Source organism: Heterodontus francisci, chromosome 4 (assembly GCF_036365525.1).
Source record: "Heterodontus francisci isolate sHetFra1 chromosome 4, sHetFra1.hap1, whole genome shotgun sequence".
Taxonomy (NCBI): Eukaryota; Metazoa; Chordata; class Chondrichthyes; order Heterodontiformes; family Heterodontidae; genus Heterodontus; species Heterodontus francisci.
This window is the reverse complement of record NC_090374.1, coordinates 170,157,244-170,173,540: the sequence shown is the minus strand read 5'-3', so window position 1 is coordinate 170,173,540 and position 16,297 is coordinate 170,157,244. Positions and strand designations below refer to the sequence as shown.

The 16,297-nt window shown below is 41.9% G+C and overlaps 1 protein-coding gene across 6 annotated transcripts in view; it reads left to right on the top strand.

Moving 5' to 3' along the window:
- The window catches only part of LOC137369376 (coiled-coil domain-containing protein 171-like), a 285,974-nt gene that overhangs the window by 1,133 nt on the left and 268,544 nt on the right, over positions 1-16,297 (top strand). For 3 of the 6 annotated variants that reach the window (XR_010974938.1, XM_068030507.1, XM_068030504.1), the window contains exons 1-5: positions 2,643-2,874; positions 3,218-3,410; positions 3,954-4,098; positions 7,822-7,996; positions 11,836-12,026. Coding sequence is in view for 5 of the 6 variants with exons in the window: in XM_068030507.1 (XP_067886608.1) it covers positions 2,781-2,874; positions 3,218-3,410; positions 3,954-4,098; positions 7,822-7,996; positions 11,836-12,026 (798 nt within the window). In the remaining variant the exon portion in view is untranslated. Of the gene's footprint in view, positions 1-2,414; positions 2,462-2,642; positions 2,875-3,217; positions 3,411-3,953; positions 4,099-7,821; positions 7,997-11,835; positions 12,027-16,297 lie in introns of those variants that run through there. The other 3 variants (XM_068030506.1, XM_068030505.1, XM_068030508.1) reach the window with 3 other exon arrangements.

Sequence of the window (16,297 nt, the reverse complement as noted above, 5' to 3'; positions counted from 1 at the left end):
GCTGGTCCAGTTATGTTTCTGGTCAATAGTAACCCCCAGGATGGTTGATGGTGGGGGATTTGACAATTGTAATAGCATTGATTGCCAGAGGTGATTAGACTATCTCATTAGAGATGACAATCGACTGGCACTTGTGTGGCATGAATATCAGCCCAGTAAACTCATTACCTGAGGAGTTGTAAATGGAACTTAATACTATGCCCACGCTGACCTTATGATGAGAGGAAGGTCACTCACTGATGAAGCAACTGAAAATAGTTGGGCCTAGGACACTGACCTGAGCACCTCCTGCAGCGATGTCCTGGGGCTGAGATGATTGGCTTCCAACAACCACAATCTTCTTTCGTTGTGTTAGGTCAGACTCAGCTAGTAGAGATTCTTCCCCCTCATTCCTGTTGACCTCAGTTCGACAAATGCGCCTTGATGCCATACTCGGTCAAATGTTGCCTTGATGTCAAGGGCAGTCACTCTCTCCTCACCTCTGGAATTCAGCTCTTTTGTCCATGTGTATACAAAGGCTGTAATGTGGTCTGGAGTTGGGTAGTTCTGGCAGAACCCAAACTGAGCATTGGCCAACAAGTTACTTACATGTAAGTGCTGCATGATAGCACTTCAGTGCCACTTTCCATCACTTTGCTGATGATCAAGAGTAGACTGATGGGGTGGTAATTGGCCAGATTAGATTTATCTTGCTTTTTGTGGACAGGACATACCTAGGCAATTTTCCTCATTGTCAGGTAATGCCAATATTGTAGCTGTACTGGAACTGCTTGGCTTGGGGCACGACTAGTTCTAGAGCACAAATCTTTCGTACTACAGCCGTCCTGTTGTTGGGGTGCATAGTCTTTGATGTATCCAGTGTGCTCACCTGTTTCTTGACATCACGTGGAGTGAATCAAATTGGCTGAAAACTGGATTCTGTGATGTTGGGGACCTCAGGAGGAGGCTGAGATGGATCATCCACTTGGCACTTCTGGCTCAAGATGATTGCAAACACTTCAGCCTTGTCTTTTGCACTCTCATGTTGGACACCATCTTTGAGGATGGGGGTGTTTATGCAGCTTTCTGCTCCTGTTAGTTGTTTAATTGTCCACTGCCATTCATTACAGGATGTGGCAGGATTGCAGAGCTTTGATTAGATCTGTTGATTGTGGGATTGCTTTGTTCGATCACATGCTGCTTCTGCTGTTTATCATGCAAGTAGTCCTGTGTTGTAGCTTCACCAGGTTAGCACCTCATTTTGGCTATGCCTGGTGCTGCTCCTGGCATGCTTTTCTACACTTCTCATTGAACCAGAGTAAGTCCCCTGGCTTGATGGTAATGGTAAAGTGAGGGATATGCCAGGCCATGAGGTTACAGATTGTGTTTGAATGCAATTCTGCTGCTGCTGGTCCACAGTGCCTTGTAACCCTCTGTGCTTTTTCCAAGTGTTCAAAGTGGAGGAGCACTGATTCATCAGCTGAGGGAGGGGGGGGGGGGGGGGCGGTAGGTCGTAATCAGCGGGAGGTTTCTTTCCCCATGTTTGACCTGATGCGAGACTTCATGGGATCCGGAGTCAATGTTGAGGACTCCCAGGGCCACTCCCTTCTGACCTCTTGGTGGGTCTGTCTTGCTGGTGGTACAGCACATACTCAAGGATGGTGATTAGAAATTGGCTGAAAATTATGACTCTGAGCATGTGATTGTCAGGCTGTTGCTTGACAAGTCTGAGAGACAGCTGTCCCATTTTTGACAAAGTCCCCAGATGTTAGTGAGGAGGCCTTTGCAAGGTTTACTGGGCAGGCTGTGCCTCTGGCATTTCCAGTATCTTGATCGATGCCAGGTGGTACCCAGTTTTATTGTCTTTCATAGAGGTTTGACACATGTGAGTGGCTTGCTAGGCCATTTCAGAGGGCAGTTAAGAATCAACCATATTGCTGTGCATCTGGAATCACATATAGGCCAGACCAGGTAAGGATGGTAGATTTCCTTTCCTAATGGACATTAGTGAACCAGATGGGTTTTTACAACATTCTGGTTTCATGGTCACCATTACTGAGACTCAACGTTCCATCTAAGCTGCACAGGGGTGCGGCAGAACAGCGGTGGGGAATGTGCCACCCAGGGGACTAACGGTGTGCACAAGCTGCGGTCCCTTTAAGATCTGCAGTTGTGCAGCAGTCTTGGAGAATTGGCAATCCAACAGGCATACGTACAGCAGCGGGACATTGGAGGAAGCATTGCTGATCAGAGATTTTTATTCCAGATTTAATGAATTGAATTTACATTTTCCAGTTGTTGTGGGACTTGAAATCATGTCTCTGGATCATTAGTCCACGCCTCTGGATCAGTCACATAGTACAGTTACGTTAACAGTGGTTATCTCCTACTTCCTGTGTACCTCGCCCCACTTCCTGGGTGTCTGACCACCTCAGAACCACACCCCCCTCCCCTTCCCTTCCCTGTGTGAAGAGAAAGACAGGTAGGATGGGGGAAATTGGGCTTCTCCTGTGTGGAATGTCTGCAAACATGGCATAGTTTCAAATGTTTGTGCCGCCCCGCCCCTTTCTCCCCGCCCCCCTCCCTGCCCCCCTCCCTGTGGTCAACCCAGCCCTCGCCCCCCTGGCCAACCCCGCCTCCCCTCACAATGCCCGACTGTGAAACGCAACAGTTGTGTACTGCACTGTCTGCCGTCCTGTCGCAAACCCCACTTATAACAACAGAAAACCGTTTTGTACTTTGCGTTTCAATTAATCTGCTTGACATTCTTTTCCTTCTCGATCCACCGGAGTGAGAGCCTAATGCCCTTGGTTACAAACACGACCTTTTCCGTGTTTTCCAGCACGAAGTGGTCACCAGGCCGGGGCGAATTCATTAGTGGGCGAGAAGTGAGCAGTAAGTGTGTCTCAGGTTCCGTGTTCCTCATGGTCTTTTACCTTCCTGATTGAAATAACGGGATAAGTATAAGGACTGGATCGTTCACAGTTAGGCTTTTCATTTTTAATGCTTCGTTCCTTTAACATGCACTGACCTAGAACAAACTGCATAATTGAACTGCAGGATACTTTAAGGTTGTAGTTAAATGTGTTACTTTCTTAACTCCCACATCCACGGGTTCTTGTATACGGGTGTTTTAGACAGCGTGGCGAGTAAGGCTTTCCCTCTCTCGAATGATTTTCCTAGATTATCGAATGTTTACATTTTAGTCCTGAAAACTTTTATTTCTGTTTACTTAAAGGTTTTAAAACATGTAGGAGCAAGGAAGTTATGTCTGCTGCAGATTTGCAAGATCCTCTGCGACGTTCCCGCAATGGAACGGGTAACAGCTCCCAGATTGTTCAGTTGAGAACTAGCAGAGAACCCAGGAATCTCCTCATCCCAAAACTGTTATCTCAGCAAAAGCAAAATTCTACTGCTAATGAAATTGAAAGGTAGGGTAGCTGTAGTAATCCATAGAAATAGACATTGCCGGTCAATGAATCATTCATGTATGGAAAAAGGATAAATGATTAATCATACCATATTTGGCATATTTCTGTAATTTCTCTAATTTTTTAATATGACTGGAAAAATACTCCTGGATTGAAAATACGCTTAAAGTCACAATTGTGGATTAGTTTGATGTAAAGTGTTTAAAGTTTACTTTTTTTTGTGTTGAACAATCTTATGGACTTTAAACCAAAGCCTATCTGCCCTATGGGTGAATGTAAAAGATCCCAACGCACTATTTGAAGAGAAGCAGGGGAGGTTGCATGGTATCTGCCCATTTATCCCTCAATCAGCCCCATCACAAACATGATCCAGCTGTGCATTTATCTCATTGCTGTTTGTGGGATCTTGCTATGCACAAACTGGCAGCCTCACTTCCTTATCTTCCAACTTCAAAGGTACTTCATTAGCTCTGAACCTCTTTCAGATGTCCTAAGGTCATGATATATGATATATAAATGTATTTTTAAAAATTCTTTACTCAGATTGCAAAGTACCATTAATCAGCTCCAAAATCAAATGAAACAGTTGCAACCTGGGGATGGTGACTGCAGTTGCACTGATCTCAGGTGGAAGCTGAATAAAGTGGAAAAAGAAAAATTGGAACTAACCAGCAAATTTAATGAAGAGGTAGGCTTGCAGAATTATTTATGTGGAATGTCTAGTTTGTATGAAGATTAGTGCCTTTATTGGACCATGCAGACAGTACTATGAATTAAGCAAAATTGTAATTTTATGTAATTATTTTTCTCCATATTTGTACTTGTTGATCTTCCCAGTTATATTGGTGCCTGGGTGGTGACCTTTGTTCTACTTGGGATTACTTCATGGTATTGATTAACATTTTATATTTATATAGTATGTTTAACATAGGAAAGAAAGCTCCCAAGAAATTTTAGAAGAAAGGAGCGAGTCTTGCAGGATGATTAGGTGAGATGAACAGAGACATGTTTTAAAAATCTTCCCAAACCTGTTTCTTTAAGGTAGTGAGAGAGCGAGAGCTGTGGAAATTTGGGAGAAGTTGTAAAGAGTAGAGCTGAGGTGGCTGAAGTCCCTGCCATTGAAAGTGGAGTGGGGGTAAAAGACGCACAGGATGCTAAAGTCAGAGGAGTGAGAGAACTTGTAAGGCGGCATATTAGCTGTACAATTTGTAGATATAGACTTCAAGCAAGATCTATTGAAAGACAGCATGAGTCACTGGGGATAAGGATGATTGGTAAGTAGGGCTTAGTAAAGCACAGGATGAGGCCGCTTGGCGTTTATGGAAGGTGGAGGTCAGACTGGATCCAAGTGTTTAATTGATACATTTTTGTTCTGTAGTATCTCTCCATGGAATCAATGTTTATGTGCGATGACGCTCACATGGAAGTTAACAACTGATATCTTTAGATTTACAAAAATTTTGGTTTGAGTTGTAAGTTTTATCTACATTACATTGATTGTTTGTGATGTACTGAATGCTGGACATTTACTGTCAAATGCCCTTCTAGTGGTATTGTGATGGAGACCTCGTCTGCATTCTGTGTAGCTGACTTGTTGGGTGCTTCAACTTTGGATTCTAAGTGTATTTTTTTGAGACAAATCCTGATTTGAAATTTGAAACTAAAGGTTTCCTGGTTCTGGGGAGTCATATCCAGGTTAGACAAACAGTCCTGTGACTGAGAAACAACAAGCAGTTTTTTTTAACCAGAAGCACGTGATTGGAGTTTGGGATTCCGTTTCACAAGCCGGCTGCAAAGCTGGCAGAGTGGTTGTTTAGAGAGACTGCAAAGCTGGGTGTTGGTTGAAAAAGTTTCCAAGAGCTGCTGAACTGAACCTGTTTTCTGGGAGCTAACCCTTTGTAAAATACAAGTTGCTATTGCTGTTTCCGCTGCCTTAAAGGGTTACATAAGGCGTGACCAATGAAGCTACACCACCAGGCCTGTTGTGAGCAAATCACACGAAAGTTCCAGAAAGGTGTGCAGTTTTGGTGTAGATGATATTAGTGGGGTTCAGATTGCAGAGAAACTGTCACCAAGTGGAAACAGGTGTTTGTAACTTGGGAGACGGGAATCTGGAGATCTACTTGAAAAGTTCAAAGACCTGAAGGATTTTGTGACGGTTTGGCAATATCCTGCCAATAGGATTGCCAAAGGACTTGAGATATACCTTGTACCATCTGATAGTTAATGTGTAACCTTTAAGATATATGTACATCGATCTTGGTTTAAACCGTTAGTTCATGTTTACTTTATGTTGGTTTTGGTTTGAGTGTTAAAGTAAAATTTATAGAAGTGAAATCTTGTCCGTTTGGTTATTGATTGCTAAATTGGGGTCAGTCGGTGGATTTTTTTTGAGGGGTTTGTTGGTCTCCATGGGGATCATAATAGTATGACAATGTCAGTCGATCATAACGCTAATACACAATGACACTCATGCAAATTGCCTCAGCTGTAAGTTCTCTGCAGTAATAAGATGTGATGCCTCTCTATATAATCTGATATTAATCTTACATCTGCACATACTACTTGTGTTAACTTTATCATAAATGTGGACACAGAAATTTATAATGGAAACTGCCTATATAAACTTGTCTCAAGTACAGCATCCTACCTGTGAGGTGCTGTAGTCTCTTTGTTTTGTCTTCTAGCTTCTTGGTCTTCAATGTAGAGAAATGCCTTTGTTGTAACCAATTCTAATTTGCTTCGCAAATTGCTGCATGTGTCTTGGAAAGTATTTTATAAGAATAAGGACCGAATGTATGGATTTGATAGGGTCTGAATTATATCTGCATGACCTGGTGTAATTATTCTCTCATAACTCCATTTCATCTCCAAGCTGTGCTCCTTCAAAATTCTTGTTCCCTGCTCCCCATCCAAGTACCACGCTCACTGAGTTGTCACCACTGCTTTCTTCCCTCAACCGCTGCATTGAGCAACTTCTCATCCTTGGTGATTTCAACCTCCATCTCAACTCATCATGCTCTGAGTTTACAGCCCCTCTGTCCTCCCACAACCTCTCCCTCCTTATAAACTCTCCTACCCATATTCACGGTTACCCTCAACCTTGCCATCTCGTGGTGGCCTCTCTATTCCCATGGTCTCATAATAAACCTTCTCAGATATATTCTTGAAAGTCCGACTTAATGCTGTTATGGAGATTGTCATGTAGCACGCTGGAGATCTCAATCTCAGTAGTGTGGCTATTTGTGATTGTACGGCTGTCTTGAGGCTGTGTCTCTTTTGTAGTGGAGCTGCTCTGGGGTACAAAGGGCTATAATTGATTTCACTGGCAATCTTGCTTGGGAGTCAGCTCCCAATTAGATAATTGAGGTTGAATTTCTTTTAAATATCTAAAAACACATTTTTCTGAAAGGATTAATTGAATAAAATATTTCTACTTATGAAGGAACAGATTGTCTTCAGAATCAAGTTGATATGCCTGGTGTTTACTGTTTGATAATCTGGTCTTTCCTATTAATTCTGTAGTCTTAAACAGCCAGTCTACAACCTAAAATATTATGTACATTCTGTAAGGATAATGAATTGACCAGTTTGAAACTTCCCTTTTCATTCCATGTTCTCTTTTTTGTAATAGAGATACGGCACTGAAACAGGCCCTCCGGCCCACCGAGTCTGTGCCGACCATCAACCACCCATTTATACTAATCCTACACTAATCCCATATTCCTACCACATCCCCACCTGTCTCTATATTTCCCTACCACCTACCTATACTAGGGGCAATTTATAATGGCCAATTTACCTACCAACAAGTCTTTTGGCTTGTGGGAGGAAACCGGAGCACCCGGAGAAAACCCACGCAGACACAGGGAGAACTTGCAAACTCCACACAGGCAGTACCCAGAATTGAACCCGGGTCTCCGGAGCTGTGAGGCTGTGGTGCTAACCACTTCGCCACTGTGCCGCCCTTTTTTTAAAGGACTATACACTCTAAGCTAACTCTATTTTTTAAAATTTTTTTTAGATTTTTTTTTCTGTGGTGTGTGTTTTAATGATTTAATATCTACAGTGTTTGGTCTGTAGACCTCCCGGAGGTTAAGTTGGAGAAAATGTGCAAATGTATTCTTTTATCAATATGTATTTGGATATGAAATGTGTGAACGTAGAGTAGTAAAGGGTGTTGTTTTTCTTATGCCATAGTAGGAAATGTTTAAATTTCACTGATTACATTATTCTATCCTGCTGTGGAAGCAAGTTTTTGTGGCTACTGTCCATGCTGTTCTATTGTTGTCCATCCACTTCCCTAGGCAACACTGAGGTTCAGTATTAGTGAATATAATGCTGAGAGAGAAATTGCACTTTATATTTTTGTAAGTGCATTTAACCAATTAATGCCATTTTATTTCCACAGCGTTCAACATTTGAAAGCCATATTACTAGGCTGCGAGCACAACTGGAGAAAGGAGAAGCACTGCGACAGACCCTGGAGTATGAGCTAGCTGTGGCCAAGAAGGAAGCCAGTGTTGTGAGATGCACTTCAGAAGACAGAATAGACTCAGTTCACAAAGTACATGCACAATTGAAAGGTACAAGAAAACCTAATGTTTCCAGAAAGAAATTGAGAAATTTGTAAATAGTAATTTTCATGAATAAATTTGTATTGCATATCATAAAATTAATATCTTTCGTATGTAACTAAACTTTTATGTAATTTACAAATTTCAAATTGCGTTACAATCTGTGATTGAATGTTGGCTAAATATGAATGCAGCAAAAATCATGAGAAATGAGTAACCAGAAAGATTTCATTGAGTTATCATTCATGAATCAGCAAGTACAAAAAATGATCAAATAGTTCAAACAATTCCTTCGCCAGTTTTTGGCTACCATTTTCCTTCTCCACTCAGATTGGCATTGACAGTTCAAAATAATGTGCACATTTCCTATCCACAACATCATATTCCAGATGCTGTAAAGTATAACAAAACAAAGCCACTTTACGCAGGACTCTGAATATCTGAAACCTCTACAAGACTTTACCAAACCAATGACCTGTAACCTAAAGAGCAATTAAACTTGAACTTATTCAGGTATTAAAGAAATACAACTTCACCTTAGCAGCATAATATATTCTGTTGTATGTGAAAGAAAGACTTGCATTTTATATAGTGCTTTTTGTGACCACCGGACATCTCAAAGTGCTTTACAGCCAAGGAAGTACTTTTGAAGTGTAATCACTGGCTGCCACATTTCCTACATTAACGCAATTTGCATATAGCAAGCTCTCACAAACAGCAATGTGATAATGACCAGATAATCTGTTTTTATGATGTTGATTGAGGGTTGAATATTGGGCAGGACACCAGGGATAACTCCCTTGCTCTTTGAAATAGTGCCATGGGATCTTTTACTTCCCATCCGAAAGAGGGCACCTCTGACAGTGCAGCTATCCCTCAGTACTGTACTGGATTTTTGAGCTGCTTTAAGTCTTGGAGTGGAACTTGAACCCAGAATCCTGTGATTCAGAGGCAAGAGTGCTACCAACTGAGCTACAGCTGACACTTTTATGTGATGCTTGTCCTTTTAAAACAGCATATCACACTTAATGTCATTGGTGATCTCTTGCAAGACAAATATGAGCTACCTAGTGCGCATCTTGTTTGTTGCATTTGAGATGGCATATTTTGTTAAAGAAAGGTAGAAAGTTAATGATCTAACACTGGGTTAATTAAAATGTTAATTGCCTAATATGTGTGAATGGACAATAAATGCTATCTTTGGCAGCGATGCCCACATCCTATGAATAGATTTAAAAATAAAACTGGGTGCTTCAAATCTGAATTCTGTAACTTAGAAGTACTTTAAACGCATGGCTCCCTCACCAATCTGTGACCTGTGGTAGTGATTACTTAACAACAATTAGACTTTGTGACCTCAAAAGGACATCTTTCTATCTGGAAGCACACTAATACAGTATGACACTCAGTCCTTAGATTGTATCATCCAACTTGACTTGAATAATGCCATGGGAGATTTGATATGTTATATCCAGCACACATTTTGTCCATTATGGCATATATACAATTTGAATAAACTTTTATGATTGACAGCAGAACTGCTGTTTGAATACCTTCCTCCCCCACCACCATTTTCAGGACAATGAAAGCAACCAGAATTATTTGTTTTATGCTGTAAAATGTTTAAAACTAGGTAAAGCATGAACTTTTCAGTTTCAGAAGTTACTTTCCTCAATTAGGTTGTGATATTTCAGGCTTTGTTTTACAGTGGGTTACATGGGTTGCCCCTGAAATTTTAATCTGCCAAATTTTGAAGTTGAGTATTTTGTAATGTGCTGTAAACAGTTAAGACACTGCCTATCTTTTATTTGTTTATATAATCATTTAACGTTCTCTATATAAGCAGTTAGCAACTTCTTGAAGCACTGTTCCATTATTCAAGTTTTTAAAGAATGTTCTTGTTAAAAGTCCTGCATTTAGAATATGTTGGGCTTAATTACTCAAAACTAATCAGATGGACCTCAAATAGCTTCTCCTCCCCCATATTGATTTAATTATATAACTGATATTTAATGTGTCTGGAAAATAATCAGACACTTACTTCAAGGTCTCTGGGGAGATTCCTTACAAATTTCTTTCCAAATTCTTCCACTGGCATTATATGCCCTTCCTTCACAGGAGGACGCCCTCCTTCCTTCAATAGCACAATCTCTGACTCACTGAGCAGTGCCACAGGAGAGCTGTTAGTTATGAAAAATTATTGCTCTCCTTAGCTATAAAATTAGGTGCTAGAAATGCCTGCAAGAAGTTGCTTATGCCCCAAGAGCAGTTAGATTTGTGTTGGACATTTCACCTGGTTTTGGGCTGTGATGACTCCTAGCTGCTATGGAATTATTTTGTGTACATAGGAGATGCATTTTCTATGAGGCCTGTATCATTTTTCATATTAGCAAGGAATATAATAGTTTACTTGGTGCCAGTTAGGTCTGTCACCCAGCTTCAATGAATTTGCTGCATTACAGCGATGGGTGAATCACTGTGTGAGCTGTGCGAACTTTCTTGTAAATACAAAGAAGTCTTTTTATTATTTTTTTTTTATTTAGAGATACAGCACTGAAACAGGCCTTTCGGCCCACTGAGTCTGTGCCGACCATCAACCATCCATTTTATACTAATCCTACACTAATCCCATATTCCTACCACGTCCCCACCTGTCCCTATATTTCCCTACCTACCTATACTAGGGGCAATTTATAAAGGCCAATTTACCTACCAACCTGCAAGTTTTTTGGCTGTGGGAGGAAACCGGAGCACCCGGAGAAAACCCACGCAGACACAGGGAGAACTTGCAAACACCACACAGGCAGTACCCAGAATTGAACCCGGGTCGCTGGAGCTGTGAGGCTGCGGTGCTAACCATTGCGCCACTGATGTTTTACTGTGTTAAAAGCATTATATAACTACAAGTTACTGGGGGGAAAAAAATTCCTTTTGCTATTTTTTTCAAACCTTTTCACGTACCATAGGAAATTTATATAAATAATAACAGGATCAGGAAATGAGCAAGTGATTGATATAAATTGGGATTATGTCAAATGTGCCAAAAGTACACAAAGTTGCAACTTCCTCTGACCATCTGTCTATTTTGCATAACATTAACAATTTTTTTCTTGCCCCATTCATGAAAAATAACTGTTGCTCATCAGGTTAGGTTGACTAAATAGATTAGCAATGCCTTTGAGGCACATAAATTTCCAGCTTGGTCATTAAACTTGAGCAGTTTACAACCAACATCTGAATGTTAAGGATTTGAAGTTAGTTCCTTGTACTAATTTTTTGATGCTTGCGTGTTTGAGTCATTGGTAGCCTTTTTATTTTTCCACTCCATTAATTAGTGACATAATGGCATTGATTAGGACATGTTTCTGGTGCACATAGAAGGCTTGATTGTAATGCAGTCACCAACTCTGCATTTGATGGCAAGGAAATGCCAGTGTTTATGTATACTATGTTCTGAAAATGGTATACTTGGGCATGGATGTGAGAGACCTCATGGAGTTTAGATATGATTTGCAGAATCAGATTACAGCCTTTTAATCACTCCAGTAATTGCTACTTGTCCCTGCATGTGTAGTGATTTGATTAGGAAATCTTTATGATGCTTATTAATGTGCAATGCTCCTCAGCAAAGGGTTAACAACTGACATAATCACCAGTTGATCAGTGGTTGACTGCTGGGGTTAGATGATTTAGATATGTGTGTAATATGTAACTTGTGTACGTACATTAGATATGATATGTGAAATATTTTTGTTGAAATTTCCAATGCTGTAGATTGACATTGTAGATCAAAACTGCAAAAACTGGTTTAGGCAGCATCTAAATCACTTCGTTATTGTAATTAACAGTACAAAATTCAGAACTTCAGCAGAAAGTGAAGGAATTGGAAAAGGCTCTCCAAATTTCCAAACAATCAAGGGAAGATGATCAGCAGAGATTCCAAAGTGAACAGGAAGATAGGGATAAAATCATTCAGACTTGCAATACAGAAAATGAGTTCCTGATTGCTGAGAGAAATCGAATTGATGCTATCCTGCAGGTACTAATTGATATCCAATATTTCTTTCCAAAACTGTGTGTGTAAATTGTCTTGATCCTTCACAATTTACAGTAATTATCACATTTTCAAGAAATGTTTCAATTACTTGAAACATATGTGAAGACCCTCTTCAATGCCTCATGTACCAGTAGCTCAGCCCATCACACAAATATAACTTCCATAATCCAGTTAGTTGCCATGTATTGATGGTGTTCTCTTTCTCTCATCCTTGTGAACAAGGGATTTTCTTCTTGGTTTTCCATTGTCTGAAATCCTTAATCCCTGGGCTCTTGAGGGTGAAGGAGGAAGGGTTGTTTTGGTGCATATAAAATCAAGCTGTACTGGCAATATTTTGTTGAAGAGTCTTTTATGTACATCACTCCCTTGAATCACAGCATCACAGAATTGTTACAGTGCAAAAGCAGGCCATTCGGCCCATCGTGCAGGCTCTCTGAATGAGCAATTCATCTAATACCAATCCCCTGCTTTCTCCCCATAACCCTGCACATTCTTCCTTTTCAGATAACAGTCTAATTCCCTTTTGAATACCTCAATTGAACCTGCCTCCACTGCTCTCAGGCAGTGCATTCCAGACCTCAACCACTCACTGTGTAAAAAAAAAGTTTTTCTTCGTGTAGCTTTTTGTTTCTTTTGCCATTCACCTTAAATCTGTGCCCTCTCGTTCTCAATCCTTTCATGAGTGGGAGCAGTTTTTCCCTATCTACTCTGACCAGACCCAAAGAACAGTACAGCACAGGAACAGGCCATTCGGCCCTCCAAGCCTGCGCCGATCTTGATGCCTGCCTAAACTAAAACCTTCTGCACTTCCGGGGCCCATATCCCTCTATTCCCATCCTATTCATGTATTTGTCAAGATGCCTCTTAAATGTCGCTATCGTACCTGCTTCCACCACCTCCCCCGGCAGCAAGTTCCAAGCACTCACCACCCTCTGTAAAGAACTTGCCTCGCACATCCCCTCTAAACTTTGCCCCTCGCAACTTAAACCTATGTTCCCTAGTAACTGACTCCTCCACCCTGGGAAAAAGCTTCTGACTATCCACTCTGTCCATGCCACTCATCACTTTGTAATCCTCTATCATGTCGCCCCTCCACCTCCGTTGTTCCAGTGAAAACAGTCCGAGTTTATCCAACCTCTCCTCATAGCTAATGCCCTCCAGACCAGGCAACATCCTGGTAAACCTCTTCTGTACCCTCTCCAAAGCCTCCACGTCCTTCTGGTAGTGTGGCGACCAGAATTGCACACAATATTCTAAGTGTGACCTAAATAAAGTTCTGTACAGCTGCAGCATGACTTGCCAGTTTTTATACTCTATGCCCCGACTGATGAAGGCAAGCATGCCGTATGCCGCCTTGACTACCTTATCCACCTGCGTTGCCACTTTCAGTGACCTGTGGACCTGTGCGCCCTGATCTCTCTGCCTGTCAATACTCTTAAGGGTTCTGCCATTTACTGTATACTTCCCACCTGCATTAGACCTTCCAAAATGCATTACCTCAGATTTGTCCGGATTAAACTCCATCTGCCATTTCTCCGCCCAAGTCTCCAACCGATCTATATCCTGCTGTATCCTCTGACAATCCTCATCACTATCCGCAACTCCACCAACCTTTGTGTCGTCCGCAAACTTACTAATCAGACCAGCTACATTTTCCTCCAAATCATTTATATATACTGCAAAGCGCAAAGGTCCCAGCACAGATCCCTGCGGAACACCACTCGTCACATCCCTCCATTCAGAAAAACACCCTTCCACTGCTACCCTCTGTCTTCTATGACTGAGCCAGTTCTGTATCCATCTTGCCAGCTCGCCTCTGATCCCGTGTGACTTCACCTTTTTGTACGAGTCTGCCATGAGGGACCTTGTCAAAGGCTTTACTGAAGTCCATATAGATAACATCCACTGCCCTTCCCTCATCAATCATCTTCGTCACTTCCTCAAAAAACTCAATCAAGTTAGTGAGACACGACCTCCCCTTCACAAAACCATGCTGCCTCTCGCTAATAAGTTTGTTTGTTTCCAAATGGGAGCAAATCCTGTCCCGAAGAATCCTCTCTAATAATTTCCTTACCAGTGACGTAAGGCTCACCGGCCTATAATTTCCTGGATTATCCTTGCTACCCTTCTTAAACAAAGGAACAACATTGGCTATTCTCCAGTCTTCTGGGACCTCACCTGTAGCCAATGAGGATGCAGAGATTTCTGTCAAGGCCCCAGCAATTTCTTCCCTTGCCTCCCTCAGTATTCTGGAGTAGATCCCATCAGGCCCTGGGGACTTATCTACCTGAATGTTTTGCAAGACACCCAACACCACCTCCTTTTTGATAATGAGATGACTGAGACTATCTGCACTCCCTTCCCTAGGCTCATCATCCACCAAGTCCTTCTCTTTGGTGAATACTGATGCAAAGTACTCATTTAGTACCTCGCCCATTTCCTCTGGCTCCATGCATAGATTCCCATCTCTGTCCTTGAGTGGGCCAACCCTTTCCCTATTTACCCTCTTGCTCTTTATATACGTATAAAAAGCCTTGGGATTATCCTTAAGCCTGTTTGCCAGTGACTTTTCATGACCCCTTTTAGCCTTCCTGACTCCTTGCTTAAGTTCCTTCCTACTGTCTTTATATTCCTCAAGTGCTTCATTTGTTCCGAGCCTTCCAGCCCTTACAAATGCTTCCTTTTTCTTTTTGGCTCGGCTCACAATATCCCGCGTTATCCAAGCTTCCCGAAACTTGCCAAACTTATCCTTCCTCACAGGAACATGCTGGCCCTGGATTCTAATCAGCTGCCATTTGAAAGACTCCCACATGTCAGATGTTGATCTACCCTCAAACAGCCACCCCCAATCTAAATTCTTCAGTTCCTGCCTAATATAATTAGCCTTCCCCCAATTTAGCACCTTCACCCAAGGACTGCTCTTATCCACAAGTACCTTATAAAAACTTATGGAATTATGGTCACTGTTCCCGAAATGCGCCCCTGCTGAAACTTCGACCACCTGGCCGGGCTCATTCCCCAATTCCAGGTCCAGTATGGTCCTATCCCTAGTTGGACTATCAACATATTGTTTCAAGAAGCCCTCCTGGATGCTGCTTACAAATTCTGCCCCATCCAAGCCCCTAGCACTAAATGAGTCCCAGTCAATATAGGGGAAGTTAAAATCACCCACCATTACAACCCCTCGTCATTTTGAATATCTCCAACAAATCTCCTGTCAGCCTTCTCTTCTCCAAGGAAAAGTCCCAACTTCTCCAATCTGTCTTCATAACTGAAGTTCCCTGGAACCATTCTCGTGAATCTTTTCTGTACTCCAATGCCTTCACATCCTTCTGAAGTGCCGTGCCCAGAAATGGACACCATACTCCAGCTGAGGCCGAACTAGTGTCTTATACAAGTTCAACATAACTTCCTTGCTCTTGCACTCTATAAAGCCCAGGATACTTTATTAACTGCACTCTCAACCTGCCCTGCCCCCTTTAATGACTTATGCACATTTACCCCTAGGTCCCTGTGCTCCTGCATCCCCTTTAGAGTTATATCCTTTATTTTATATTGTCTCTCCGTGTTCTTCCTATCAAAATGAATCACTTCACATTTCTCCGCATTGAACTTCATCCTCCACTTCTCCGCCCATTCCACCAACTTGTCTATGCCCTTTTGGAGTTCTACGCTATCCTCCTTACAGTTCACAATGTTTCCAAGTTTCGTATCATCAAAAGATTTTGAAATTGTGCCCTGTACACAAGGTCTAGGTCATTACTGTATATCAGAGCAAGGATCCCAACACCGAGCCCTGGGGAACTCCACTACAAACATTTCTCCAGTCTGAAAAACATCCGTTGACCACTACTGTTTCCTGTCACTCAGCCAATTTCGTATCCATGTTGCTGCTGTCCCTTTTATTTCATGAGCTATAACTTTGCTCACAAATCTGTTGTGTGGCCCTGTATCAAACGCCTTTTGGAAGTCCACGTACACCACATCAATAGCATTGCCCTCATCGACCCTCTCTGTTACCTCGTCAAAAGCTCCAAGTTAGTTGAGCACAATTTTCCCTTAAATTCATGCTGACTTTTATTAATTAGCTTGCAGTTGTCTATGTGACAATTTTGTCCCAAATTATTGAGCTGAATTTTACTAGCCCCTCAGCGTCGATGGTCGGGGGGGTGCTGTAAAATACTTGTGGGAGCGGCCCGCCATGACCCCTGCGCTGACTAGACTCCGCTGCATTATGCGGATGGCGGCGGGGC